The sequence below is a fragment of the Dermochelys coriacea genome, chromosome 15, assembly GCF_009764565.3.
Source record: "Dermochelys coriacea isolate rDerCor1 chromosome 15, rDerCor1.pri.v4, whole genome shotgun sequence".
In the NCBI taxonomy this organism is placed as follows: domain Eukaryota; kingdom Metazoa; phylum Chordata; order Testudines; family Dermochelyidae; genus Dermochelys; species Dermochelys coriacea.
The window spans coordinates 10,457,465-10,485,437 of record NC_050082.1 but is presented as its reverse complement, the minus strand read 5'-3'; the positions used below and the strand labels follow the sequence as shown (position 1 = coordinate 10,485,437).

At 43.2% G+C, this 27,973-nt stretch overlaps 2 protein-coding genes across 5 annotated transcripts; one reads left to right on the top strand and one right to left on the bottom strand.

Annotated features, from left to right (window-relative positions):
* The first annotated feature begins 212 nt into the window (after window positions 1-212).
* Window positions 213-2,672, top strand: POP5 (POP5 homolog, ribonuclease P/MRP subunit). Of its 2 annotated transcripts, none has more exons than XM_038372818.2 (5): window positions 213-371; window positions 446-588; window positions 1,199-1,348; window positions 2,092-2,175; window positions 2,398-2,672. In XM_038372818.2, the coding sequence occupies exons 1-5, from the start codon at window positions 352-354 to the stop codon at window positions 2,502-2,504; spliced, it is 504 nt and encodes a 167-aa protein (XP_038228746.1). In that variant the 5' UTR covers window positions 213-351; the 3' UTR covers window positions 2,505-2,672. The 2 variants fall into 2 exon arrangements, with proteins under 2 accessions (XP_038228746.1, XP_038228745.1); XM_038372817.2 differs by having other exon boundaries at window positions 446-720.
* Window positions 2,673-4,711: 2,039 nt separating this feature from the next.
* Window positions 4,712-27,973, bottom strand: RNF10 (ring finger protein 10). Of its 3 annotated transcripts, none has more exons than XM_038372816.2 (17): window positions 27,405-27,973; window positions 19,226-19,428; window positions 17,999-18,198; window positions 16,632-16,722; window positions 15,240-15,424; window positions 15,023-15,159; window positions 13,273-13,433; window positions 12,437-12,562; window positions 11,968-12,217; window positions 11,568-11,701; window positions 11,024-11,141; window positions 10,497-10,598; window positions 9,796-9,930; window positions 8,925-9,025; window positions 8,531-8,591; window positions 8,234-8,392; window positions 4,712-5,897 (listed from the first exon to the last, which is right to left on the bottom strand). In XM_038372816.2, the coding sequence occupies exons 1-17, from the start codon at window positions 27,565-27,567 to the stop codon at window positions 5,821-5,823; spliced, it is 2,403 nt and encodes an 800-aa protein (XP_038228744.1). In that variant the 5' UTR covers window positions 27,568-27,973; the 3' UTR covers window positions 4,712-5,820. The 3 variants fall into 3 exon arrangements, with proteins under 3 accessions (XP_038228744.1, XP_043353933.1, XP_043353932.1); XM_043497998.1 differs by having other exon boundaries at window positions 8,234-8,410; window positions 11,968-12,214; window positions 27,405-27,762; XM_043497997.1 differs by having other exon boundaries at window positions 8,234-8,410; window positions 27,405-27,755.

Here is a 27,973-nt window from a genome sequence, read left to right as displayed (position 1 = left end):
AAGGGAGGCGCCGCGCCGCGCCGCGCCGCGAGGCGCTGCCCGGGCTGCCGCAGGGACCCCGCCGTGAAGGGGGGAGGGGCGGTTATCCGCGGGCTAGTGCCCCTGCGCTACCAGCCAGCCGCGTGCCGCCAGCGGTCTGGCGCCGCGCACGCGCCGCTCAAAGCCTTGCGCCCGAGGACGTGATGCGCGCGCGCGCGACGCTCCCTCGCGGTGTTTCCTGCCCCTCCGGCTCCGCCCCTGCTGAATGTCGATTGGCTGTAGCGCCCAGAGACGACACTCCCATTGGCTGAGCTGAGTGTCTGTCTGGTTCGGCCTTTCGGGGAGGCCGGCGCGCGGCCGGAGGACAAGGAGATGGTGCGCTTCAAGCACAGGTGGGGCTGAGGTCTCTGCTTCGCTCGGCGCGGTCCCTCTCCGCCCCCCACTAACGCGGTGCCTTGCGCTGTAGGTACCTGCTGTGTGAGATCGTCTCCGAAGACCCCCGCTGCCGGCAGTGCATCGACGAGCGGGCGGTGAGCGCTGCGGCGAAGGATGCGGTTGCCCGGACCCACGGGGACTACGGGCTCGCCTGCTGCTCCATCTCCTTCACAGGTCTCCGGCTGCCCCTGCTCTCGGACCCCCTTTCTCGGGGTCCTGCGCGCACCCCAGAGATGGGGTCGGGGGTTGCCCAGCCATCACTGGACGTAGAGCGCGGGGTGTTTGTTTCAGTGTCGCAAGGGGTGGGTGAGTCTTGAAAAATCACCAACAAATGCGTGTCATTTCTGTGCTAAGCGGAGTCTCCGACCGATCCGGAATGGGCCTTTCGCCCCCACTTCCCAAAGCACTGCCCGGGGCTAAAAGGAGATTAAAGTGCAGTCCCTTGGCTCGTGGCAATTTTTCTGTTTTAGCAGCCCTTGATGAAAGGGCAGTGCGTTGTCGTACCCATCCTCCTGACTGGAGGCGAGTGGCTGCCAGGTAATGAGGCTTGGGAAAAATCAGCATAGGCCCTTGCTGTGTCTAGTCTCCTACCGCCTTTCATGCTGTGGCTGCACAGCCAGCAAATATGTAGAATTAGTTCTGGAAAGCATGTGGGTCTTTGCTTCAGTATAAGCTACTTGGAACCTCAGGTTCTGTAAATAAACCAGAATTTCTGAAATAGGATATAATGTTCAAGTGAGTAATGAAAGATCAATTGTTCTAATCAGCTGTTTTGTGTGCCCAGTGAAATATCTCAATGCCTATACAGGCATAGTTCTCTTACGTTGCCGAAAGGACTTCTACAGGCTCCTGTGGTCAGCTCTTCCCTTTGTCACTTACTTAGAGAACAGGAATCAGCGTTATTCCTGTTTCTTCAACACACTACATGTTGGAGGTAAGACTTTCAATAGGTTTTCTTTGGTGACCTGTCTTACTAATTCCTCCTAGTGCAGCAAGATCTCAGAACTTTGAGATCTTGAGTTTCTTATTACTCTTGTAATGATTAGGAGGGAAAGAGCCCTCAGTTATTTAATGTTTTTCCAGTTATATGACAGATGAAGCCCATGTAATGCCTCACTGAGGCTAGCATAAACTCACTTTTAATAGGTCATCCAAAAGCAAAGACATTCTTCATTCTGTTATGGACTCTAGAAGCTCTGCTGTTTTTTTCATTATGCTGAGTTATTCACTTATCTGTTCTCCATTACTGTTACTGCTTTCAAAACAAAGGCCCTCCTACTTTGCAGATGTGACTTTATTCTCTCAACTTCTCTATTTACAGCAAAAAGCTAGCTACCCCGATCACATTTTGGTAATCTGCCACCAGGGAGCTGTTTTGATCAACTCTCAAGTGGAGCAAAGTGGTAACTGAGTTCCTGTCAAGAAGTTTCAAAACAGGGAAGGAAGGCTGGAGGGATAATAAGAGTTCTTTCATTATGTAGCACTATTTCTGTAGTGGATTAATATTATAGCCTGTGCTGTTCTTGCTGTTTGATCCACTGCAGTCTTTCTTCCAGCATGGGCAGGGAGACTACATTGTAGCAGCATTTAAATGGACTCTTGTGCTACTTTGTGGCATTTAATTTGCTTCAGCCCTCTGCTAACATACAGAACTTTTTCCCTTGTTTCCTCTAACAGGGACAATAAGAACATGTCAGAAGTTCCTCATTCAGTACAATAGGAAACAACTGCTGCTACTATTGCACAACTGCACCAGTGAAGGTAAGCAGCTGCTCCATTCATACATTCTAAAAGGGGCCTTGTTACACATGGACTTTGTTGTATGATGCATTTGTTATTTCGCTCCTGTCAGTCTCGTTATTTGGTAGAGCTGGGCTCCTCAATTGGTCAGTGTAACTATTTGAACTTCTTGTACTTCCCTCTATATGAAGACATGTTAAATAGTGACATTTTTCATTGTGTACCTCACCCTCATTGTTGCAGAGGAAAGACAGTCCATCCAGAAGTCAGTGTTAAGCTGTTGCCTTAAGGAAGTGGAGGAGGAGCATTCTCAAAGTGGGGACGAAGATGACTGTGCAGAGACAGACTGAACATAAACCTAAAACTAGTGCAGTGCCTTCTGTGAGACAATCTGATAACTTCCAGTTAAAAGATGTCCTGAGCTTTCTGCCCTATACTGAGCTGATAAGGATTAAGGCATCTCTTACCCAACTTTTTTTAAACATTTGATTTTTTGGAAATAAAGCAAAGGGTAAAATAGGTTGCTTTCTTGTGAAATCACTGTGTAGCAGCCTTAAAACAACTACAGCACGCTTTAGGTTAAATTATTTAAGCAAGAGTTTGAATCTTTTCAAGCCATGAGGGGGAAAATAGAGTGGTGGCTTTCCCCAGGTTATATAGCAGAGGAATGGTAGTAGGTTGGCTGTTTTTTTAATGGCATGGGAGATGTAAGCAAGCTATTATCCATAGGATTTATTTGAAGAATGGAGCAGTGTTTGTTTTTTTAAAGAAGTCTAAGGACTTTTAAGTTAACCTCCAATTACACCTATCTTTGGGAATCTTAGTACTGGATCAGGCTTGCTTTTTATCGTAGAGATTAAACTGACTTAGTATCCTATAGAGGATATTTCTTTGAGTATGGTTAAATATATTGCCTGCTTTTGTAGTCTATGGTTAACCTGTTTCTAATTGTCAAAGAATAAATTTGAGCAACTGCTCTACTACCTTAAATAAAACACTAATAGTTACCTGTGGTTTTTGATTGAAGGGAGCTTATAGTGTATGTATTCACACTGCTGAGGAAAGGTGCACCATTGCTACTAGGAGAAGGTGAGGCCACCCCAAAAAATGTTTTTTCCAGGATCTGTGGAATCCTAACATTAGTAAGATTTAGACTGCAAAACACCTAGGGTAGAGGGCATCACAAATCAAGGTTAAGATATTCATAGCACTCAGGGAAGAACAGGAGTTGAAGTGTAAAAGGAAAGTTCCCATCACTGAACTAATTCAGCTTACGTAGAAGAGCTAGTATAGACAAGGCTTCAATAAGCTGCCAGCACCGTCTCTAGGCCAAAACTATTCCATGCAACCTGGCTGTTGAAGTTTCTCTAGTGCAAGAGCAAGTAGTGGGATGTTTTCAGTTGAGTCCTAGTGTAAACAAAGCAGTTTGCTCTGTCAGAGACAGAGTTAATGTTATATAAAATGGTTTGCAAAGGAATGGGTATGTTGGACGTTGGCTACTTTATGAAGGCTGAAAGGTTAAGTTTACTTTTAGCCCCATCTAAAAAAAAATTGGAATGGGTTCAGAAAATGGAACAGCTTCCATATGAAGAGAGATTAACATGGGGACTTTTCAGCTTGGGAAAGAGACAAAATAGGCAACATATGACAGGCCTATAAAATCATGACTTGGAGAAAGTAATAAGTGTTATTTATGCTCTCTAACATAAGAGCTACAGGGCCACTAAATGAAAATAGGCAGCAGGTTTAAAAAAAAAAACACAGCAAGTATTGCTGCACACAACACCTAGTCAACCTATGGAACTCTTTGACAGAGAATGTTGTGAAGGCCAAACCTATAACAGGGTTCAAAAAAAAAAAAAAAAAAAAAAAAAAAGAGGATGGTGTCTATCAATGGCTCTTAGGCAGGATGGGCAGGCATGATAGCCCTAGCTTCTGTTTGCCAGAAGCTGGGAATGGGCAACAGGGGATGGATCACTTGATTACCTGTTCTGTTCATTCCCTCTGAGGGCATGTGGCATTAGCTACTGTTAGAAGACAGAATAGTGGGCTAAAGGGGCTTTTGGTCTGACCCTGAATGGCCATTCTTATGTTTAGAAAAACAAGTCTGGCAGAGAGCTATTGGTGATACCAAGGAAGAACTAAAGGGGGACAAGGTGTAGTTCTTATTCAGACTGTTTGATAAATGTGCCAGAACTTCTCTCTAGTATATTAAGAATCTATCGTCATCTCCTTTTCTTAGGATGAGAGCTTAGTGCATAGTAAGTCTGTCAGCATATCCAAATGAAAGATGATGACTTGACATGTTATAGTTAAGGAACTTAAAGGTGCTGTTTTATAAGGAAGGCCTGCAAGCTAAAGGGCACAATCACATTCTTCCCTTTTACCAACTGGCTATAAAGGAAGTCTTTCAGGTAGTGGCTGCTCAGCCTAACTTCATTTCCAAATCAAGTCTCAACAAATGGGGTAGAGTACTGCAGAGGAAGGACTCCTGCTCCCCACAGCACTAGAATTCTAATTGTGCATATGATTTATTGCAACTGTTTGCTTTTGCTGGTACATTACACCTACTGTTCCTTTTATTTAATGAAAATCCACACCATTTAATGCATTAGCTTCAAATTAAACCACAGGCAGTGCAGAATGAGACTGCTCCAAGAAAAAAAAAAAAAAACGTGGGAAGAGGGGGGAAAAGGAGAAAAAGGTTTGTTTATAGTAAGATGAGCCTAGTACAATCCAACTTGTATCCCTGCACAAAGCACAATGAGGCCCATGCCCCCTCTGGACAGGACAGCCCTGCTCCCTGCTGTAGGGTTAATAATTCTGCAGATTTTAGACATCATATTCCTCTGATTCAAATGCAGCTGATCTCAAAAAAACACCCCACCTAGCCTAGTTATCAAGAGACTCTAGGGTGGAATGTTTGCTCCAGATCATGGAGGCAAAGAAATTCTTTGTAACCTACATCTTACCACATTCATGTTAACACAGTAACATACAACACTAAGTCATTCCCTGACATTCATTCTGAAATGTAGAGTCCAGTATGTATTGTAACTTGAGCTTGGTAACAAGGATCTACTTTATTCCCACCCTAGATTTAATCCTTAGGCACCAGAAGTAGTTAGTCTTTAAAATGACAGGAACAGCAATTACTAAGAACCCTCCTTCCTACTATGATCTAGAAACAGGAACCTCTTCAATATTGCCTCTTTCCAGGGGAAGGCAAACTGCACTTGCTAAGAAAAAGGATTCTGCTTTACAGCAAACTGCACCTACTGCCAGATATTGGGTACTGTTTCCTCTCTATACATACACTGATAGGGAGAGTAGAGGTTCTCTGCCTTTTGAGTGACACCACATTGCAACAAACTGGCAGTGCAACAGAAAGCAGTAAAACACATTCAAACTGCTGATGGGCCAAAAGAGCTGACTTGGCACAGACTGGAAACCTTGGCTAAAGGTTTCCAGGTTCAGTTTCTCTTAATACTTTGATTTTGTATAAACCAATTGAAGATGCTAGAATAAAAAAAGTGGATATCTATGCGCACGCCCCCCTGGCCTAGAAACATGGATTTAGTCTGTTCAAGCTTAAATACTTAAACTATAGCAGCAAAACAAAAAGCAAATGAAAACCAGGAGACAGAACTTTCTTGGACAGCAGCATCACTTTGTGTGGACAACTGAGGTGCTAAATAGCAGCTTCTGCTTCTGTTTCCTTCTTTTCTTGCCTGCCTTTTCCTCTGTAAAAAAAAAAGTATACATTTATTTATTTATTTTTGGCTTAGACGAAGCCATATTTCTTCCCAGCTACAGTGATCTTCCCGGTTAATAGGTTGGGGAGGAGGGTTAGTTTCAATGTAGGTACCTAGGACCTTGTCGTCTACTGCTGTGGAATTTTTGCCACACAATGCTATAGAATTTTAGGACTTGTTTTAAAACTACATTACCATCCTTTATGGTGGCTACAGAAGAAGCGGTCCAAAGGTGAAACGTTAAATCTGATGGGGTTTTTCTTGAGTCTTTAGAATTTGAAATAGTCAAGCAGTATGAACTGTTCTTATTGCTGTCATTTTAGTAGCTCTGAACTAGGCATGCTTACCCATCACATGGCTGGATGCAGGCAAATACTGAGTAGCAAGTCACAGTAGCTCACCTCCAAAGAGGAGGTCACTTCAATCCCATTCATAAAGGTTAGAAATAAAAAAATGCATCTCCTTCCCACTGCCAAAAACAGTTCAACAATTATGGATCATCAATATTGAGTCTGCAATACACTGCAAACTTTTGTGGCAGCATGAAACTGAGCAGAAGAACAAGGACTAGTGTATCAATTGATGCCCGATTCATTTAAATGGAAGTCTAGATATAAAATTAGTTTGAAACTTATATGGCTGCAGAATTCCTCACTGGAGTGCCAGAGGCACAAAAAACTTTGGTGTGAGCTAGGCCCACCTTACCACAGAACACCAATCCTTGCACAGAAGGTGGCACATGATGAATACCCAAGATATATTTGTGTGCTGTGCTTCTGAGGTCCTACTTGGGTGCAGTCCAGGGAGAGAGGGGGCAAAGGTGGGATTTAAGCCACCTCTGTGCCTATATGATTCTGGGCTTGTTGGAGGCTGGTGCAACTCCCACTGTAACTTAGAGCAGTTCCCTCTTAAGGCTGCCTCTGAGCAGCTCCACAACTTGGGAACTGTTCAGAATGGTTCTCATATTGTACGTTACAGTTCCATCCCCAGCATACCACCACTGCTACACCTGGACTGGGGCAGGACCCCATAAGCAGTGGTGAGCTGGAGCGGGTTCCACACAAACTGGTTGTTAAATTTTGTAGCAGTTTTAGAACCTGTTGTTAACCCACTTCCCTGCAGGGGGCACTGAGGCTTTGATGGACTCTGGCCAAGAAGCAACGTAATTCCTCCTCTGGCTGCCAGGGGTGCTGCGCTGCATGAGCCATGCAGGCTGCCACCTGGCCCTGGGCATGAGCCCTAGTGCTGCTGCTGCTCCCCTGACCCCAGGGCTCCCACTGCTGCCTGGTGGGTCCCTGGCAGCTCTGCTGGGCCTGGGCTGTGTCCTGCTACTCTGGCTGCTCTCCCCACGAGTACTCACCACCCTGCCCGCAGCCAGCCTGTCTCCAGCCACACCCCCTGCCCTGCCCGCAGCCAACTCCTGCCGCACACCCCCTGCCCTGCCCCGCACACCGCCAGCCCCTGCCGCATGCACCCCCTGTCCAAAGCTAGCCAGCCCCTGCCACCCCCATCTCCAGCCAACCCCTGCTGCACCCCACTGCAGCCCTGCTTGAAGCCAGCCAACCCTGCACCCTCCTGCCCTGCCCGCAGCCAGCCCCTCACCCCCTGCCTCCAGCTAGCCCTGCCCCACGCCCCTGTCTGCAGCTGGCCCTATGTCCACTGGTGCCCTGCAGTTCCCATGGCAGTAACCCTGCACACCTGCTTCAATGAGGGGGGCAGGGAGCAGCTGGGACCCACACATGTGCACACCCTAGGGTGACCAGACAGCATGTGGGGGGGGGGGTAAACAGAAGCCTATATAAGAAAGACACCAAAATCAGGACATCTGGTCACCCTATCAGACCCCCAGGGAGTGGCGGGGACCCACACATGTGAAACAGAGCTCATTTCTAGTTCAGGCCCATTTAAAAAAAAAAAAAAAAAAAAGACAAAAACCACACACCACGAACTTTAGGCAGGGTTAACATACGTCTATATTTTCCCAAACATGTCATACTTTTTGGTTCTTAAATTGCCGTCTGGGAGGAATTTTTAAATTAAAAATTTCTCCCGGGAAAATATGGACATATGGTAACCCTACTGGTACAAAAAAAAAAAACCATACTGTGGCACATCCCTTAAATCAGAACTTTTTATAGGGAACCAGTTAAGATTTTGGCAGCTCATCACTGCCCAAAAGCCTTATGCAGTGCCAGCACTGGGGGAAACTTGCCCAGCCAGCCAGTGATGGGGCTTATGGCCCCTGTACACTGGGAGGCAGGACTCCCAGTGTCAGGGAGCTGGGCATGTTAGACTTTTTAGGTGACAAACTGCTTTGTTCTTACCAGAGAGGGGGTCAGATGTGGACGGCTTATCCAACTTCAGGAAGGCTGCTTCAATAGCTTGGCTAAAGGAATTCTGGAAGCTGGGCACAGGCATACGGTCAGAGTTGTCACTCTCTCCATCACTATCCACTGGAACAGGAGGTGCCAGGGTATTCTGATCTGGAAGAAAGGAGATTTCTAGAAAGGCCACAGATGATGGAAGAGTTGTGTTGCTGAGCTTGTACAAGAGTGCTTTCATTCAGTAGCCATTACACCTGAAATTATGCAAGATAATCACTGGAGGTAAGGTTTCCTTACCTCTTGTGTTTGAGGCAGCTTTGGGCCACATTTCTGGCTTTGCTTTTCCAACTCTCAACATCTAACAAGGGAGGAGGAAAAAAAAGCATGCATAAGAAAGCAGACTAAGTCTTGTCTGTCAGCATCCCCTCCCATACCTCCAGGAAGTTGTAAGGAAATCCAGGTAGTTTGTACAATACAACTTTCAAGCCAGAAAACAGGACTTTGCCTAGTATTATGGGTCTTTTGCCAAACATTAGCACTGATCAACTGAAGAGTGGAGGGACCATCCCATCTTTGCAGCCACTAGGACTGTGCTTGGAGGTCTTAAAATTCAGACCAGTGAGGAAACAGCAAGTAGGATAGTCAGCTGGGTGTTCTGTTGCATATGCAACTTTAAGGGAAGAGGATTTACCTGGGCAAAGGAGGGTAAGGGAGACTCTTCTTCCAGGCTCCCAATACAGAGTGATGGGCTAGCCAGGCTGGCAGCAGTTGACAATGGAGTTGAGACAGACTCTGCAGAGACAAGATTCAGTCAAACAGGAAAGCTAAATTACATTAGCAAAATCCCATATTTGTGCAATGGAGGAGAAAGAAGCTGGTGCCAGCCAAGTCAAACAAACAATGTGTTATAGCCCATAATTTCCAGCTTTCATCTCAAAGCATCTTGTTGATACTTCAGTTTCCCCCTCTGCTATTTAGCCTCTTATACAGATTGTCCCAACATGTTTTTATACAGGGACACTTTTACTAGAGAGCAAGTGACCAAGAACCGTCTCAGAATGCTGGAAAGGAAACCCAAGGTGAGATACAATTAAGGTGGAGTTACTGAACTTGATCCTTCTCAGGACTAACCCAGGAAAAAACATATCCTATATTCAGTGCTAAGTTTAGCATGTTTCAGGTTACATTACACAAGAAAAATAAACGGTGGTTCACCCAAGGCAGAACTGTAGAGTTACTTACAAACTCTCCCAGCTCCCCTTGGGAGTAGGGGTCCATTTCTTGGAAGTAGCTATTCCTTTTCCTACAATACAAGGCTTCTTGTAAGTGGTGGCTGCAGTGCAATGCTCAGACCCAGGATATAGACAAGACGTAGTGGAAGGTAGGCAACACTTATGGAGATATACTTTAGTCCTCTATTTCTGGGTGCTGAACTTTTGGATTTTGTCACCAATACAAAAGGGTTCTGTGGTCAGCAGTGAAAGTCTAGCTTGGTGTTCTGAGTCAGAAAGCCCAAGGGAGGGACTGCATCAATCCATCTGTGCATTCTTCCAGCTGCTCACCTGTGAGAGAGACAGAGCTTCTGCCAAGAAGGGACAAAGAGGAGCTCTGGTCATCACTGCTGATGAGTTCTCCTGAACAGGCGCTGAAAGCAGGAAACTGCTGCAGGTTCTCTAAAGCAATGTGGACCTCGGGATCTAGAGAGAAAGCCAGAAAAGTTTTTAATAAGAACATTGCTTAATATTGGTAATGGGTCACTGGTGTGCAAGTGTCAAGTTGTTTCAGGGGCTTTGGGAGTGGTCTCTTCCTTGAAGGAAAAGCAACAATACTGCTACTGTCACCTTCAGAAAAAAAAACCTAAATAGAAGATGTTTGTTCCTCCTCCACCTTTCCAGCTGAAGGGATTAATTTGGATTGAGAGAGAGAATCCGGGGAGAGTTACATGAATACAGTATATCCTTTCCATGGCAGCCCCCACACCACATTCTTAAGCTTCAATGTGTTGGGCATGGTAAAGTAGTATGTTAGTTGTGCAGTTTCTGTTAAATGCTTCTTTGATCCAACTAATGCAACTCATGATCTCACCATATAAGGAAAGGGTGCTAGAGTTCTAGAGCAAGCCCAATTTATGGCAAGGTTAATAGGTACCTGTATCATGGCAGGCCCCCAACCTTATCCCTAATGTATTAACCCCTAATCCTCAAACCTTCCCAGCATTTGAAGAGAAGCAGAAACCCACCAGTTGTGGTTAAGTGAGACTTACACTTGCCCTGCTTCTTATTCTCCTCCATCTCAATTCTGCGTTCCCGACGCCGCTCATCACGAGCTTTCTTCTGCCGCAGGCGTTTCCTCTTTTCAATGTCATCTAAGTGTCACACAAATCATAGGAGACCAGGTAAAAGCTAATACTTGGTAAAACTTTTCAGTTTTGGAGACACTTACTAGTGGATTATTAATTTATGCATAAGCAAGCTAGTGCAGTGTCCACATTCTTCTGGAGATTGATCCTTCCCAACCTTGTCCATAGTCTTCTCTCAAACATTTGTCTAATCCACACGAATAAAACAGTCACCTGTTTCAGACAAATCAGAGGAGTTCCTTAACCTGAACAAGGCAATCCCTAATTCTAGCTAGGATCATCATGAACTAGTGTGACTGAGGAGCAAGCCAGCCTTTTACATTCTTGTTATCCATTTGTCCTCCCAGCCACAGGAACAAACATCCCTTCCTCCAAAAACTCTATGGTTACAGGGCATCATCCCTACTGGGAAAAGGAACAAAAGCACTAACCAGAAAATGTCTCTAGGGTCTCTTTTGATATGACAGGTGGCTTCAGAGCCAGTTCACAGATGCTGAACTCGCAGGTGAGAGGCAAGTGACATAGGTAACGATGGCGCTGTCGCATATCCTGAAAGGAGAAGTTATCAGATCTCCAAGTCTCTCCCTTTGCAACCATGTACATCACCGGCTTTTTAGGAGGTGACATTACTCTCACCCACTAAAACATTTGAAATTCTAGGAACCTGTCTTGGAAACACAGTTATGCCAAGTACTCCCCATTAATCTATTCTCAGGAAGAGGAAACAGAAGGAACCCCAACGAAGCCAGTCAATTCATGTGAATTACAGGCATTGCTGCTTCCAAAGATGCCTTAAGTGGATCCCAACCCTACTCCCAGCCTGGAAAAAAGTGCTTCAGTGAGTATTGGAAAATGCTCGACAACCACTGTAAGTTACCATTTCTTTGTAGTATCATACCCACCATCAGCTCTCAACTGCCCTCCTTAAGAAAAAGGCCATGATTGATAAACACAAGAGAAAGCTACAGCAATTACCTCAGTCATAGAGTAGCCAGTTATCTCCACCACAGCTGCAGTGAGCTTCTCTGGACTGTTTTCCAGGCTGCCATACTCACGAACAAGACAACGAACATTCACAGGGTGAAGGTACATACACTGTCCATCCTCCGCTACAAGGGAAGAAATTCATTTGTCACTTCTGTACTTCCCACCTCATCCTTAACTCCCCTGTAACTACCGATTTCTCAAAGCCATACCCCCCCACCCGACTGTCAAACATTAATGGCAAGAAGTGTTAGACTTTCTTCTCTGAAGTTCTGTTTCATAGTGGTTAATTAACAAGCTCATGAATCCACCATTCTACAAATGCTTCCCCTGATGCACTTTTTGGTGAACATTTACCTCTCCCTCCACAAACAGACCCCATTCCACTAACCTTGATAGAAATAGTAAAAAGGAGAGTTGTTGCACAAACGTTCACTGTTGGCTGTGACTTTAGATTCCTGGTAGTTACTTTCTGATGGACTAGTTTCTTTTGTAGCATTCACAGCTGGTACCTCCTCAGTGTCCACCTCAAGTACCTCCTTCTCTTCTGCTTCCAGGGGAAGAGGAAAGGAGCTTCCAGAATCAGAGTGGGCTTCCACCATCTCTTCATCAAATGCAGAAAGATATTCCAGAACACTTTGCTACAGAAAAAACAAAAACACCACAACCCAAACACACAGTGTAGAGTCAGTATCCAGCTCACATCATCCCATTCAGAAGAACTATAATCTCTGGTACACAAATGCTCTGAGAAGGGTAGATATCCTCAGTACCTGCTCACCTTACACTAGAGTGAGGAGGTGGAGTTAGATCCTAACTGTGCTTGTCCTGGGGGAAGAAAGGGAGACCAAAAAACCCACCTTTTTCTCCTGGGAAGCTGCAGGCACCCTGGCCATAGAGGGCTCCATTAGGGCCAATTCTTCTACAGCTGCTGTGATATCGCTGTCACTACTCTGGTCCAATGAAGCTAGAGCCTTCTCTCGATACTACAGGCCACCCCAAAGAGAACACATTTCAGTTTTGTATTTATTCCAGGAGACTGACATTATAAACATCAGTATTCCCTCCCCTTGTGTCTCACACCTGTCACAGATCAAGATTCTCCCTCACCCAGTGGCCACTTCTGAAATAGGAGACACCAGCTTACTTAGAAATGACCTCTGCAGGCCATCTTCCACATACTGGCTTTGAAACAAGCAATAACCTACAGGTTTGGTTAAAGAGGTTTTATAGACAAAAGAATCATTATCCCAAGAATTAGCTATTCCTGACACAAGGAGAGCCTGGCTTCACCAACAGCAAGCTTCTGCAACTACCTCTGCAGTTAAGACACTATTCAGAGGCTGGTGGCATTCAGGTGACAGTTCTGTCACTGATGATGATTGGGGTGCATATAGTTCTTATTCCCTTTCAGTATTTATATTGCTGCTTTTGATCAGGTGTTACCAAAAGCAAGCTACCTTGCTAGTATTCTGTGCCCCAAAAGGAAGAATATTTGAGATTTTAACTATTTCTTTTGTTACTACTGCAGATACTGAATCACACATTTCCAAAAATAATCTCTATATTGAGACTTCTCATCTCGCTCCCCCACCCCCAAACCAAAAAACCAAACCTGCTGTGGATACTTAGCTTCCATTAAAAACAAAGTAAGCATCAAGTACCATTAACATCCACCACAACTGGGGATCCTCACCTTCAGTTCCTGGATAGCTGCCTCAATAAAGCAAGCCTCAGGGGTGTGCCTTTCCTCCTCGTACTGTTGTAGCAATGCTGTTTTCTCTTCCAAAATCACCCACTGCAGCACCTGCTTCCTTGATGCCAGCAACAGCTTAGAGAATTGGCTGTGCTGCTCATCTGGCCAGGAAAAGAGTATCAGTAAGATATCCAATGTGCAGCAAGGTCCAAATTCCACTCGGCCATTCCTATTAAAATCTCATCTACTCTCTTTGTGGGCAAGTCTTCTAGGAAGACTAAATATGTGCATAAGCAATGTTGTTGGCAAGAAGTTACTATGATAGATCAGTTTATTGTAAATCCCAATAGCAAGCTATGAAATGAAGTCTCCATAAACATTCAGCAAGAATTTCTGCACTAGATATGCATTTTAGTGACTTGGTCACATCAAACATTTGTAAGGTGGGATTCTGCACATTTAGAGAACCCATAAAGGGCTTTAAAAAAAAAAAATGGGCTTTGGTCTCTATGAAATAAGCAGTGCCTGGAAGGTATTTCCTGCCTTAACCCCCTAACAGCATCAGGAATGGCAAGTCTGGTCTTCCCTCATTTTGATGGCGGGCCTCAGAGGATGCTGGCTCTCACTCCGAGGGTGGGGAACTCTATCTCAGTTTGGTATTAAACCCAAAGTTTAAACAGTGACAAAAATATTCCTTTTCCTCTCTGCCCCCAAATTAATAAGAGCAATTTCAGTGTTTGAAATCCCAGGATTAGACATCTTCATTCCTCCAAATCCAACCCTCAACTCAATTTCATAGTGTCACTACAGGACAAAAATTAAGGAGAGGAGGAGGTTGAGAGAATCTTGTTTGTGCATTTTGCATCTCTTACCATATTTGGATTTCTTTTAAGTGCAAGCTTAATGCTGAAATTTTCTGGGTTTGCAGTTATCTGGATCCCAAGTCTTACAATATCCCTGTAGTGCTGTATGTTTTGTTTCTTAACCAAAAAGAAACTGATGTATACTCAATCTTAACTTTTAAATATCCAAGGCAAACATCTGAAATGAGTTCTATGCTCCAGGATCCTATATTGGGAGACTGTGACCTTTATAGCTAAATTTAAACTATTTCCTCCCTCATAGGATTGGTTGAAAGACCACAGGTGAAAATAACCCATAAAGCAGCAGTGATAAGAACATTGACATGAATTTTATCATTATCTTATTTGTTAGTGCTTTAAATGTATGACACTGTATAAATAACTGTATGAAGCTCGGTGGCACCTTAGAGACTAACAAATTTATTAGAGCATAAGCTTTCGTGAGCTACAGCTCACTTGTAGCTCACGAAAGCTTATGCTCTAATAAATTTGTTAGTCTCTAAGGTGCCACAAGTACTCCTTTTCTTTTTGCGAATACAGACTAACACGGCTGCTACTCTGAAACTAATAGTTATGAAATACTGAATGTAGGCTTGTTGTGTAAATTATTCTGGGATGGCAGGACCTTGCAGCACAGAAACTAGAAAAGAATACAATGCATGATGCAAGCTTATGGAAGGGAGTTATGGGGTAGGAGACTGCAGGTCAATCATTTAAGAGGTGATAGTTAACTTGATCAGTATTTAAAAGCAACGTTTTGTAATCTGCCATATATAAATCCACCTAGAGTGAGAGAAGTGAGGTTTCCCCATAGCAATCAGCTTCCACATCTAAGTTTTAGTCATACATGCAGCCAACATTCCAGGAGAGTGTTCACAAGTACTCACCTCCAAGGTAAATGGGCTGCTCTACATTCATCCACTTGGATTTGGGCAATGCTACCAAAACACTTTTCTCCCTTCTCATTAGCTGCATTGTAATGGTGTCACCAATTGCATACTGGCGTGTTTCCATAGCAACAACACTGCAATACAGGAATAGACTAAGTAGCAAGAATTAACTTTACAGAAAGATGAAGGTATTTGAATTCCCTGCAAGTCTTACCTCTTGAGATCCTTCTTATGAATAGACCCATAACAGATGGGACATTTGCTCCAGGTTTTCTCACTCAGGGAGAGATAGTGCAGAATGCATGCCCAGCAGAAGATATGCCCACAACGGGTAATCTTGGCTGCAGTAGGTGGATACAGGCATATTGGGCAGGAGGGCACTTCATGGCTACAAATTCGCTGGATGGCCATAAGAGAAGCATAATAAAGAAATTACTAAAGCTAGAGATTATAAATTGAGATATCTGTTTGGGAATTTATTGCAAAGTTGTCACTTTCTCTAGAGGGTGGAAATATCTGGCCCAAGACAGACTGGAACCTTTCCAAGAAAGCAAGGAGAGTATATTCCTTCAGTCACCAAGAAATTGATCATATGGTTTAGCAGGACCAATGTTTTTAAAATGCACATAGGGAAGTCTGTAAAACCATCTACAGGGTATTGTCGACAGACTCTTCAATGTACAAGGGGGCTTGGTGTCATAGTCACATTAGTTTCCCTTTTCATGTGTTCACTGACCCTAATCTCCAGGATTACTAGCAGTCATCTGAAAGCAACTAATCTTGCAGACAGCAGTGGACTTCTTGGTGTCACCTTGACTTCACAACATAATTACACAACTAAACTTCTCTGCATCTCCCTGATTAGAAATTTAGGGCACATTGATTTCTTTAAACATACATATTAGAAGTTTAGACAGATGCTTCTTAAATAACGTACATGTAATCGGTTTAAGACTACTGGGGGAAGTGTGCACATGCATCAGCTCCCAATGAAGCATCAAGCTCAGGATAACAGCAAACACACTCCCTCTCAAATGCATGCTCTGCATCATAGACTAAGTATTGAGAGAGAGACAGACACACACAGACAAACACGCTATTTTCTAGATCTGGTTGGAATCCTGGCGTGCTTCAAGTAGTTACAGGTTTTTGTTGTGAGGCAAAAGAGGCTTCCCCATGCACAGAATAAGAGTCTGTAAAAGCAAAACCCGGACCCTGTCTTACAGTATACTTCCATCAACTCCATCCCTGTGACCTTGTCAGAAGGCTGACATTTCTCCATATACTATGGGGAAAAAAGTGCATCAGAAACACTTATTCCTATAAAATGTCCATCTATAAAGCAAGGAGAAAGATCTTTTTCCTCATAAGAGTGTTTGGCAGTCTTAAGCTCCTATCATGTACGGAATCTTTCAAAAGTAATTCCCTATCAGATTCTCCTCTGTCACTCATGCAATACTAGGAGGAAAGAGACTTGATGGCAACTGAAGATACATTATGTCAAAACCAACTAGAGCAACAGGTAGGCCCTTTTTTTTTTTTTTTTTTAATATTAGATAGGTAGATAGAGAAATAAGTTTTAAACACCCATCCCATCACTACTGACCACTTGCTCCACAAAGTCCCAGTTGACCAAAGTATCTGGGTCAGCAAAGTTCACTGTGTAGTCCTGCTCCTCAGACACCACAAACTGGCAGCTGGACAGAAGACATAAAGGCATCATAGTTGATCAGTCACCTATTTCAACTGTGTCCAGGTAACAGCAGAAGCGGTCTTTGGATTAAGATCCTCAAGAGACCAAGTCAGTCCTGTCCTTAAAGACAGTACCCAAGAATGCCTAGCACAGCCATACGCTGGGTACGTGAAAAGACTTGGCATCTAGGCTGACCATGGCCAGCAGTTACCATCAGTGAACCTAACAGGGCTAAGTTCAGAGCCAGCACATCTTTGGACATGGTTCTTCTCCCTGCACTTTGGCTATCCTGCCTGGAGTTCTTGTCCGAATACAGACTAAATAAAAGGGAATTTATGCAGAGGAAACAGCTTTCCATAAAGGAAACTACTGAACTAGGTAGAACACAAGGCAGGAAACCACATACTATTCAGACAAGGGCTGTAATAAGTCTCTATACAAATAAAGTATATTCACATTTTACCATAGTATACAAAAATGTAAATGACCACAATTTTAGCAGTACTTTTCATGGTCTTAAAGATGGTGATCAGATACAGAAAAATGTTCAACCTGCCACATATGAGAGAAAGCCATTCGTATATTAGCTTAAAAAAAAAAAAGGAGTTCATCTGCTAAACTGACTAACTACATTGATTACTGATGCATTCAGTACATTTCTAAGCACAAGTTAAAATTATTCAAGTCATCTTTAAAGATACAGATGAGTAACTATTACAATGTTAATGTTTAAAAACAAAGACCTATGCACATGAGGACTTAAAAATTGAGTCTTGCTTTGATCCCAAAAGAAGCACCTTTTAACATCTCATTGTACTAAAATGGATTGAGGTTTTTTGTTTACACCACATTACTTAAGTTAGAAAGGAAATGTGAACTACTTAAGTGGGAAAGGGACCACAGGTCTTCCCAGACCCAAACAGGGTACATTAAATTTTACAGGTGGTGCTCGAGTATTTGGGCAGAAGGTGTTACCCTTTCTATCCTTCACAGTAAGTCCCTTTAACTGCATTTCCTTTGTTTTCTCTCAGATACAAATATCTCCTTTTATAATCAGGAAAAGAACAGTTCACCCTTCTGTGTACACACATGGTAACCCTTGCACCAAACACTGAGGCAGAACCAGTGGGGCAGAACAAACAAACAAAACACCACTCACTACAAACATTCGGTATAATTAAACACATAATTCCCTGACTCAGTCACCTACAAAGTGACTACATATTCCCTTAGAGCTCATTTGTATGAATGTCTAGGAGCCCTGCTGATCTTCCACTCACTTGGCCTGTAGGAAGAGCTCTTTGTTGAAGGGTTTGTGTCCCCATTTGTTCCTTTTTCCCCAGTTGCTGTGTCCATTCCCATCAAAATGACTTGCTTGGCCCCGGGGTTCAAAGGTGAAGTTCAATAAGTGGTTCAGACTAATCTTCTTTGGACCAGAGAACTGGGCAGGGCTAAACTCTGCCCGTTGAACCTCTGCTACCTAAAAAACACAAAAAGCCAGTTCTGGTTAGAATTTACTGGAAGCTGGTACACTGCAACCTATTAGCACAAGCACAGATCCATTCCCTTCAATGATATACAGGGAAATGCACTACCCTTGCCTACTCACCTTCTCCCACTCCAGGTCTGAAGATCAAACACTGCAGCATTAGAAATGCAAAGGAACTTAAAAGTTAAGATTGAGTAATCTTTTTCCATTGTATAAATGGAAGTGTAAAGCAACCTTTGTAGTGAAAAGTGAAAGCTTTTTTAATTTTTAAAAACTAGTTGTTTACGATTAGAGACATGGGTAACAAGCTATTTTTAAAATGACAATATCCCTTTAAAGAGCCAGTATTGCAAGCTTTAGGATCATTCCAGGGATCTCATGATTTTAGATTAGTTTCCATATAGTTGAAATGGACAGAATTAGGACTCAGAAAATATAGTAAGTGAATACGTGATACCTGTAGACTAAATTGCTAATTTAAAAAAAATGGGTGCAACATGGTTATAAATGCCAAGTGGGGGGAGGCAGACCACACATAGTATACATCAGCATGAAAGGATTCCTGGTCTGCCTTTATTCCTCACTAGATCACATCAAGACTAGTCAGATTACTTTGCTAAATATTCCATAATGTGGGATTCAGAATACACAAGTGGTTGGACATAAATGTGTCACAGATTTAAGAACTGAAAGCTGTATTACTAAGAGATCATTTTCATAAAGGACCTGTGTTTCACAGTATGTATGTGGCCTGTCTATACACCCATTCCTCAGACTGTACTTCTGTTAGTTTCACTGGTCTTGTTATTGAAGAAATCTCAGACCAAAGAGCATCCTCTTCTCAGATGTTGCAAAGTTGTTCTGAACTCACACAATCTGGCATCTCAGCGATGTTACCACCTCAGGGTTCTTGCCCTTCCTAGCCCAGAAAGGGAACACAGGAGACCTAATTGCAGGTCAGAGTGATCCTCTCGTCCCACAAAAAGAGGCCTTGCAGACATAGCATTACAATTCTCACCTCATCTCGTCTTCCACCATTACAAGAGTTAAAAAGTTTGCCACTGCCCCCAGTGCCCCCTCTCTGAGGGGGCATCTTGTTAAAAGCTTTGCTTTTCTGTGAATTGGAGCGACGGGACTGGCTGGAAAAGTTCTCATTTTTTGAATATGAAGTTTCTCTTTTACGATTGTAACGTTGTTTGGATCCACTTGCATTCTTACCATCTGGGGGGGAAAAAAAAAAAAAATATCAGACTCAAGCTCAGCAAGGTACTTCCACTGCTTTTCTAGTGGCTGACAAGTAATTTATGCTTTTAAGACAGGACCGCATTTGGCCTGGATCATTTTTATACTTGTCTACAGCAAGACAATACTGACTCTTATCCAGAGCTCCAAGGCTTCTCCAACTACACCACCAAACTCACAGCAAAGTACTTTTCAGGCACATTAGTATCCAGGAACCTATGCATCCAACAAAGACAGATGTCTTAGCTGCCTTGAAATAAGGTGCATCTAAGTTAGCTTCTATTGTCCAGGTTCTTCCTACCATGGATAGTTTCTATGCAGAATCAGCTCCGTAATCAGCATTTACTGAAACGTACACCAAAATCCACCACTACTTAGAGCTTATACCAAGCAAAGGACTGGAGACGTAAAGCAGGTGTTTAGCTGAACTGAAGACAGTATTACACTACACTGGATTCATTCACAAACTAGTTTAATGCTAGAACCAGGAACAGCCACTAGCAGGGTGTGTTTAATTAGAACACTTTGACACCAAGTAATCAAGATTGAATTTTCTAGCTTCTGGTGTTTTTCCAAAAACACTCACTAGCCATCAGTTAGTTTTTTATTCTGGAAACACATAGGCCTGGTCTATGCTACAGAGTTAGGTCAATGCAAGGCAGCTTACATAGACCTAAACATGCAAGTGTCTACACTAAAATTTTGCTCCTGCCAACGTGACTGCCCCGCTATGCTGACTTAACTCCACCTCCATGAGAGGCATAGAGTCAATATAATTAGGTCAACGCAGCATCAGCTTAGACACTGATGCTTACATCAACTGTTATTGAATTTCAGAAGCCATCGCACAATGCCCTGCACTGATAGTACAAGGGCTCCTGGTGAGGACTTGCACTGTGAACACAAGAAGCATAGTGTGGACACACAAAGCGATTTAATTACTGCAGCAGCTGTATGCGGACGTAACTTCAGTTGACAATTTTGTATTGTAGACATGCCCTTAGTTGATTACATGAGTTTTCAGGTCTAGAATGTGTAAAGATACCATCCTGCCTGCATTTGTCTGTCTCTAGATCTCCCACATTGCTCTATTATGTGGACTTCTCTTTTTAATCACTATTCTGTTTACTTCCTTTTCTCCTTTGTGCCTTCTTTCATCCTAGGCCCTATGCTTAGGGCAGTACAATGCATCAGGCTCTTAAAAACCACACTTCTTCCACAATACCCACAAAATGTCAGTCCACCTCAACACAGCACCACCACCTTTGGTCTCCCAGTGCAGTTATCTAATCTGTGTTTTAATGAGTAAATCCCCAAATCCTGGATGCAGGGATTGTTTGCCTGGTGAGAGTGCTGAGCACACTGTTGGCATTTTAACACAGAAAGCACTAGCAGCAAGCACAAAGTGGTGGCTTTAATTCAAAGGCTCACAAGAATGGAAGAGCAGTCAGACATTAGTTGGGTATTCTAAATGTGTACAAGAGTTGCTAATGCCTCCTAGACTACTGCAGAGGATCTTTCCATAACATTAGAAAGCACTTCCCCCTAAAGTTCCAGTAAGTTCTTAAATGTAAAGTCAGGTTGAGTCCAAACATGGTAATCCATTTCCCTGTGTATCTAGTGGCATTACCAGGTTAATACATTTGTTTCCTGAAACAGTAGAATCAAATTAGAGCTTAATTTTCAGTGTCATCAGCCCACAGATATGCCAATATACCCTTCCCTCCCAGAAATGTTAATTAACATTGCATCAGGTCTATTGTGACATATCAAATCTAATGCCTCACAATAGCAGCACCAGAATACGAGGTGCATCTAGACCCACATACTGGGAAGTAGCAGGCTTCTGCCCCTTTTTCATCACCCAGGATTCTGCACAAGTCTTTTGCAGCTAACAGCTTCCCTATTTTAAGATCATATTAATTACTGTTCCACTAACCTTGGTAACTATCTTCCACTATTACTCCCGAGCTACAGGCATCAGGAGCAACCAACTGCACATTTATAGCGACCAAATGATCTCATTCATGTCTATTCTCCATGCTTTTCACTGCAAAAGTTTCATTTCTCCCTCCTGAACCTCCCCCCCCCTCAAAAAAAAGTGTGTTTAGGGAGCCGTAAGGGCTGTGCATACCTCTACATGACTGAGCATCCAAATGCTTTTAAAATACAACACATTAAAAAAAAAAAGTGTATCTTATGACCAATTAAAGCTTTCACTTCTTAGTAGAAAGGAAATGCACAGGGATGGAAAGGTGTGGCCACCACATTTTAGAGTTGTGGGGGAACACCAGTTCAAGAGGCCTACTGCACCAGTTTTCACAGTTCAGCTTCCAATGGAGTCACAGCTAAAACCCTACACAATTCGGAATATTACTTGTCAGATGTGCCTGTGATTTCCAAAGAGTGATAATCTTGCAGTAGAAGATCTTCAAAATTAAGATGAAAGCCAAACAAACTTTCAGATTACATAGAGAAAGAAGGGCAGTAATTTATTAATCATTAGTTAAAAAGTGACAGGGAAGCTTTTAAGAGGCATTATGCAACCACTCTGCCACTCTACTGACAAAACTAGTGATGTACATGGCCTAATGGCAGAGCCAAATTCAGAATTGAGAACTCAAACAGTTCCTGCTATTGTATCACAGCATGTATCTTTGAGTTGTGCAGCAGTTACAGTGCACATGGGAGAGACTGTAAGTCAGCCTGACACCTTAGGTGCAGAGTGTTATCTGGAGAAGCACACCAGTTGCAGCTAAATATTCAGGGTGTAACCAGGCCTGTACTATGATGATTTAGACAGACTTTTCTGAGTGTAGCGAAGCTGTAATTTACACCACTGAGCGTATGATATTGTCTCTGGTAGAATTAAAATTCATTCCAAAAACAAGGAATGGCTATTGGATTAGGATTAGCTATTTTCATAAATTAACTAAGAATGTCTATATGGAAAAGCCAACAGAGCTGAAGTTCATCATTGAACAGCCTTCTTACATCTACAATCACAGTGCATATTCTATACCGGCCACAGCAACTTTGAACTTTCTCAATCCACGAGCACAAGGGGACAGAAAAATGTATCTGCAAGCAAGGGGTCAAGGTAACTTTATTGCCTCAATTTCTTTAAATTGGGTCAGATTACTTCTTGTCAGGTGTAGCAATAATCTTCCCCTGCAGTTGACAGCAAGGAAATTTCCCACCTTAGTATAGCTAACACAAAATTACAGCCATTATGAACATTAATTTGTCAGTCAACTCTTACCAGAACATTCCTATCACATTACATCCTTTCAACCCAACTCCATGGCTTTTAGGAGTTTCCCTTTCATCATTATGACTACTTTACTGCATCACACTTTATGGTCAAGGAATCCCTAGTCTGTGCCTTTTGATCAAGAATCCAGAGTGGTATAGACTCCAGACATCTTTTCTTCACAACTTTACTGGCTGAAGGCAGTATCCCCTCTTCAGGATGGTCTGCATGAAAATTCCCAAGAATTTTAAGAACCACCACGGTTGTAGTAAAACAAGATTGAAAGGAGAGAAGAGTCAGATGTAAAGCCAGAGAAACCATATGAATGTCTGGTCTTGCTGCAAAAGCTCATCTTACATAGGATTGCCTATTTCCCTACAACTACAGGAAAAGGGCTTTCCTTCCTTTTGATTGTTTTGGCAGGCAGCATGTCAGAAAAAAGCTTCTACTGTCCACTGTCATCTTTCTTCCCTGATATGCCTCAGTTATAGATTTCAGGTTACTATGAACTGCCTCCAGTGACCTCTCCTACCAAAAGGTACTTATCCAGCTGTCTTCTGTATTTAGCCCAATGTAATTCAGAATTTTATTCCTTGGCCTAGAAAAAGCTTTCAGTTCCTGTCCCTACCTGCATTTCCCAAAAAATCATTTTAATGGACTTTGTATGTACATGCTTTAAAAAAAAAAAAAAAAACACATTTCCAAATAGACTTTCGCTACTGGTTGCCAACAAACAAACACACTCACTTCAGAGGCCCTGCAGTTTGTTCCAATCTAATGATGAATACTTTTGAAAGCATTAATCTTCTCTAGAAGCGTTAATCCAGAAACAGCTCATTTTAATGAAGCAGGGCTCATTTCTAATAGTTATTTCAACTATATGAACTCTAGGTAGAACACATCACATTTCTTATCTTTAATTGTGAGAGGAGGGAGCCCCTCAGACCCGGGAGCATTGTGTTTAAATTTTCAAAGTTTGAATTCACATTTAGACCATTGTAGTTCTATAAACTGTTTCAAGACGCACCCTAAGTGGGAGCACAAGGTGCCTTATCCACAAGTCAGAAGCTGTGATAAAGTACTCTTTCACCAGTCTCTATTCCAGTTTCTCAACTGTTCACACCAAGTGACATTCAGAAGTGCCTAGATGACTTAAGAGCTTAATTTCCACTGAAAGTCAATGGGATCTAAGATTCTAAATCACTTCATTTTCAAATGCACCTACTCGGCATCCCTCCTCTTTCAGAGGGAATCTCAGAGCTATTTGCTGCTATATACAAAAGCAAGCGAGCAAGTTGATCATTACTCTATTGTATCAATACCTTTGAGGCACTAGAATAGTACCTGAGTGGATATACATTCAGAAGTCATACAAGATTAAGAAGTTAACATTTTGAATAAATAAATACTAAGTCTCAAGTCAGGCATTAACACAATTTTTAAAACAATCCAATTAAAACAGCTCAGTTTACAGCTTTTTGCTATATAATTGACATTAGCTCTCCAATCTGAGTATTCCAGTCTACGCCTGAATTACAAGAATTAAAAAAAAGTTAATTTTAATGAAGAATCCTTTCAGGCAACCTTTATACCTCAAAAAAACATATTAAAAACCCAATTTTTTCCACTGGGCAGTTCTATAGGAAACAGCTTAGAAAACCAAGCGTGAAACATTTAAACATGAAAACAGCCCATGTCCTAGATTTCATACTTTTGATATGAAGTAGGAATCTTTGAGGCTCTGTTGCCTCCTTACTGCTTCTTGTAAAAGATAGGTCTCTGACTTGTAATTCTTCACTCAGTCATCTCCAGAATCAAGATTTAACATATGATCTGCATTTCAGTTACATTAGCCTCCCTCTTCTGTAGCACTGCCAAGTTGGTGGATGTTCTGCTGGGGGATGGGAAAAACTTTCACTTCAGCTTCCATGACCACTGCACCTTTCTCTAGGGTAAAGGGTATCAAAAAACCACGAGTTACCACCCATGGCTGTTTATATTTCTCTGGACTGACATTGAGCAAAGCACCATATCCCTACCACAGGAAGCAGGCAAACATCACCACTGTGCCCCATTTTACAAATAGAAAGTTTTACAAGAGTATTTTTGGCAGAACTAGAATGGAATCTAGTTCTTCAATGACAGACCCACATTTAATCCGTTCAGCCACAGTGCCTTTCAGAATAAATGTACTATACTTGCTATTCTATGTAATAAACCACCCTGTTCCCCTTCCATGGCTAGAATCCCAGAACTGTTCAGTATCCTCCTCTTCCTCCCTTCTAGTAGCTGGCCCACTGAGGATAACATTTATTCCTTTATCTCAAGTGGAAGAGATCTGTGTGGGGAGTCTAAAGGGCCCAGCTTCAAATCCAGCTATTGACTCATAAAGGGGATCTTTGTAGAACTTAGTTTCAGTTTTGTTTTGTTTTTTTTATTAAAAGAACCCATGTATTTGACTCACAATGACAAAACATCTTTAAAAACAGGTTTGAAGTTTAAATTAAAAACATCAGTTATGGTGCAGCCTAAAAAGACATTGGTGTTCCACATTCAAATAATCTGTCACACACTCCAGTTGCTTAAAGTATATCATGTATTTCCAGCCCTTCAATTTGACATATGCAGTGAAGTCTTGGGGAGAAGTTAACACCTTAAGAGTTAGAGCCACATATTTCATCAGTCTATAGTTACTCTTTGAAGCTTATTTCATTTCACTGGTAGACTCGCCAAGGTATACATTGTCATTATGCCAATATTTTTTATAATACAATTGAGACATCAAAACACCCAAGAGGAAGGAAATGGAGTACAAGCCATCCCAGCACCATTCCAATTAGACTGTATTGTGAATAGTTCTGTGTCAAAGGGTCCAGCAATATCAAGTATTATTGCAAATTTCAATACTAAGAAACAGGATCGAACTGTCAAGAGCGTCAAGCTCCAGGAACTCCAACTACCTCAGGATGGAACTGCTACTGCTCAGCACTTCTGACAATCAGACCCTTAGCTTAAAATATCGTAGTGCAACTGTACAAGTGATACACAAGATGGTTTATAAACCATCGGTGAGAAGCTATGTGCAATAATAATCTAAACTGAAATGTTATAGTTAACTACTATAGGTTCATACAAGATCCCTTTAATACTAGAGTGCAAGGGTATCAAACATACAGCCTGCAAGATGGATCCAGCCTCCCTGATGTATCTTTATGGCCTGCATGACAAATTATGCAGAAAATATTCATGTTAAGAGTTTTTAGTACTCACAGTTGCAAAGAAAGCCTTCAAAATGTGATCCAAGTGTAAACTAATATGGGTGGTCTTCCCAAAGTCTGCAGGCAGCCTGAAACAACAGCTCTAGAAGTATGGATGTTCCACCTCCTATCTCAAAGACAGTTAACTCTAAAGCTCAGTTAGAAGGTTACTTCACTTGCTAAAAAAGATGAGCAGTAAAATGGGAAAAGGAATGGAAATGTTCCCCTTGGAAGAGAGAACTAGGCATTGCTGCAGCTGAGGGAAAGAACACACACAGGGACGAGGGAGAAAAAAAAAAACACACAGAAGAATGGAGAAAAACAAAAGGCTAGAAATAATGGTCCTAATGATAAGCATGTTCTCCCTCTAAGTGGTACTGAATAAGTAATAGTGATAACCAGATGTTCAATTGCCACTTCTAATTTTGATCCTAGTATAAGCCTCCTGCCAAAAGTAAGCAGTCTGGTGTGGACTGAGTAATGTGTGTAATTCTAGATTTATAATCTGTCCCATTGTACATATGAGTAGAATTCAGCCCTCTCCACCAAGCAAGTTTAACATCACTTACCTTGTAATTAGACCAAGGGATAAGGATTTTTTATTCCTGGATTTTGGAAGAGCTAGGAACAAAGCTTTCTAATATTTAACTTTGTGCAAGTCCCAGCCTTTCCATCTGTAGTTAAGATATTGCCCCTACCTCAAGGGGGAAGGGGGTGTCAAGCTGTAACTTGCTTAGACATCCTAGGCAGGAAACCACCATTCAAGAGACAAAGTACTACTTCAGGTCACATCATCTTGGCATATACCACACTTCTATTAACACCAGAAAGGAACCATACTCAGGAGGTAATATTGCTGCTGAAAGCTCAAGCTGACCAAGATATAGGAAGACCAGAAACTGATAGCATGTTTGTTTATCAATAGCGAGCTTACTGCTTACAAGCGGCTCAAATGACAGCATGGGCAAAGTGACTGTCCATTCATATACTGCATAAATGGACGTGAGCAAGAAAGTTTCCTTACACATCATCTCCTCTCCCTCAAGTGTGTCTCAGCGCTGACCTAAAGAACACCTACAAGGAAGAGATGATCAAGTTTCCAAGCTCCATTCAGTGATAATACAGTGGCAATGCATGCCAGGCATACAATTATTGGCCTCTCCAAAACTACCAGACACGCCCAGTATGTTAAGGGCTGGAAACTTGCAAGTTCACCAACTCGTTTCACAGTATCCCTGTATCCTGCCAGAGGATAACAACAGTGGATCTATACCACCTGGGCTGCGGACCAGCCTCATTTCCCAGAAGCATGGAGCCCTCCGACTGTTACACAGCCTGACGGCCCATCCCACCCCTGCCCCTCTTAGTGCAACACACTTGCCAGCACCTCGTCTGGAAGCTACGCTACCGCCTCAGCGCCCCTTCCCCCCGGGGCCGGCTCTTACCGCCTTTGGGCTTAGATTCCCCCGCGGCCGGCCCGGCCGAGGCGGAGCGGGTCTGCTGCCCTTTGCTGCCGGCCGAGGAGCCGGGGATCCCGGAGCCGCAGGGGCTGCTCTTGTCCATGTCGGAGGCTGAGGAGGGGGCCGCGCTGGGCGAGCTCTGCGGCATCAACGGGCGCCCCGACGGCGCTGAGGAGCGGACGGCAGCGGCTCTGAGCTGGGGGGCAGGACGGGCACTGGGGGAGGCGATGGGGGCCCAGGCTCATGGCCCGCGAAGGGGACCGACAGGGGCGGCGCAGCGCTGACTCGGCCTCCTTCATGGCGACATCTTCTCGCTGCTCCGCTTAAACAGGGAGAGAGCCGGGAGGAGGCCGGGCCGGGCCTGCGGGGCTCCGGGGGGGAGGGGGTGGCAACAGGACGGGGAGCCCCGCGGGGCCCGGCACTGGCTGCGGTGGGGGTGGTCGGCGCCGCCCAGGCAGCGCAGGCCCCTCAGCGCCGCTTCTACAGCTACCGCCTACTGTAGCTGTTCCCCTGTAATGGCGACGAGTCGCCAACAGCAAGGCAAGAACCCGGAT

Bases quoted from the DNA above. Each gene is read 5' to 3' on its own strand.
- POP5 (XM_038372817.2), top strand. From the start codon at position 352: ATGGTGCGCTTCAAGCACAG. The intron at 721-1,198 runs GTGAGTCTTGAA...TTGTGTGCCCAG, and splicing joins TTCAGTGTCGCAAGGGGTGG to TGAAATATCTCAATGCCTAT. The intron at 1,349-2,091 runs GTAAGACTTTCA...TTCCTCTAACAG, and splicing joins CAACACACTACATGTTGGAG to GGACAATAAGAACATGTCAG.
- RNF10 (XM_043497997.1), bottom strand. From the start codon at position 27,567: ATGCCGCAGAGCTCGCCCAGCGCGGCCCCCTCCTCAGCCTCCGACATG. The intron at 13,434-15,022 runs GTGAGTACTTGT...TTTCCTGGCCAG, and splicing joins GCAGCCCATTTACCTTGGAG to ATGAGCAGCACAGCCAATTC. The intron at 8,592-8,924 runs GTAAATCCTCTT...CTCCCTTGTTAG, and splicing joins CCTTACCCTCCTTTGCCCAG to ATGTTGAGAGTTGGAAAAGC.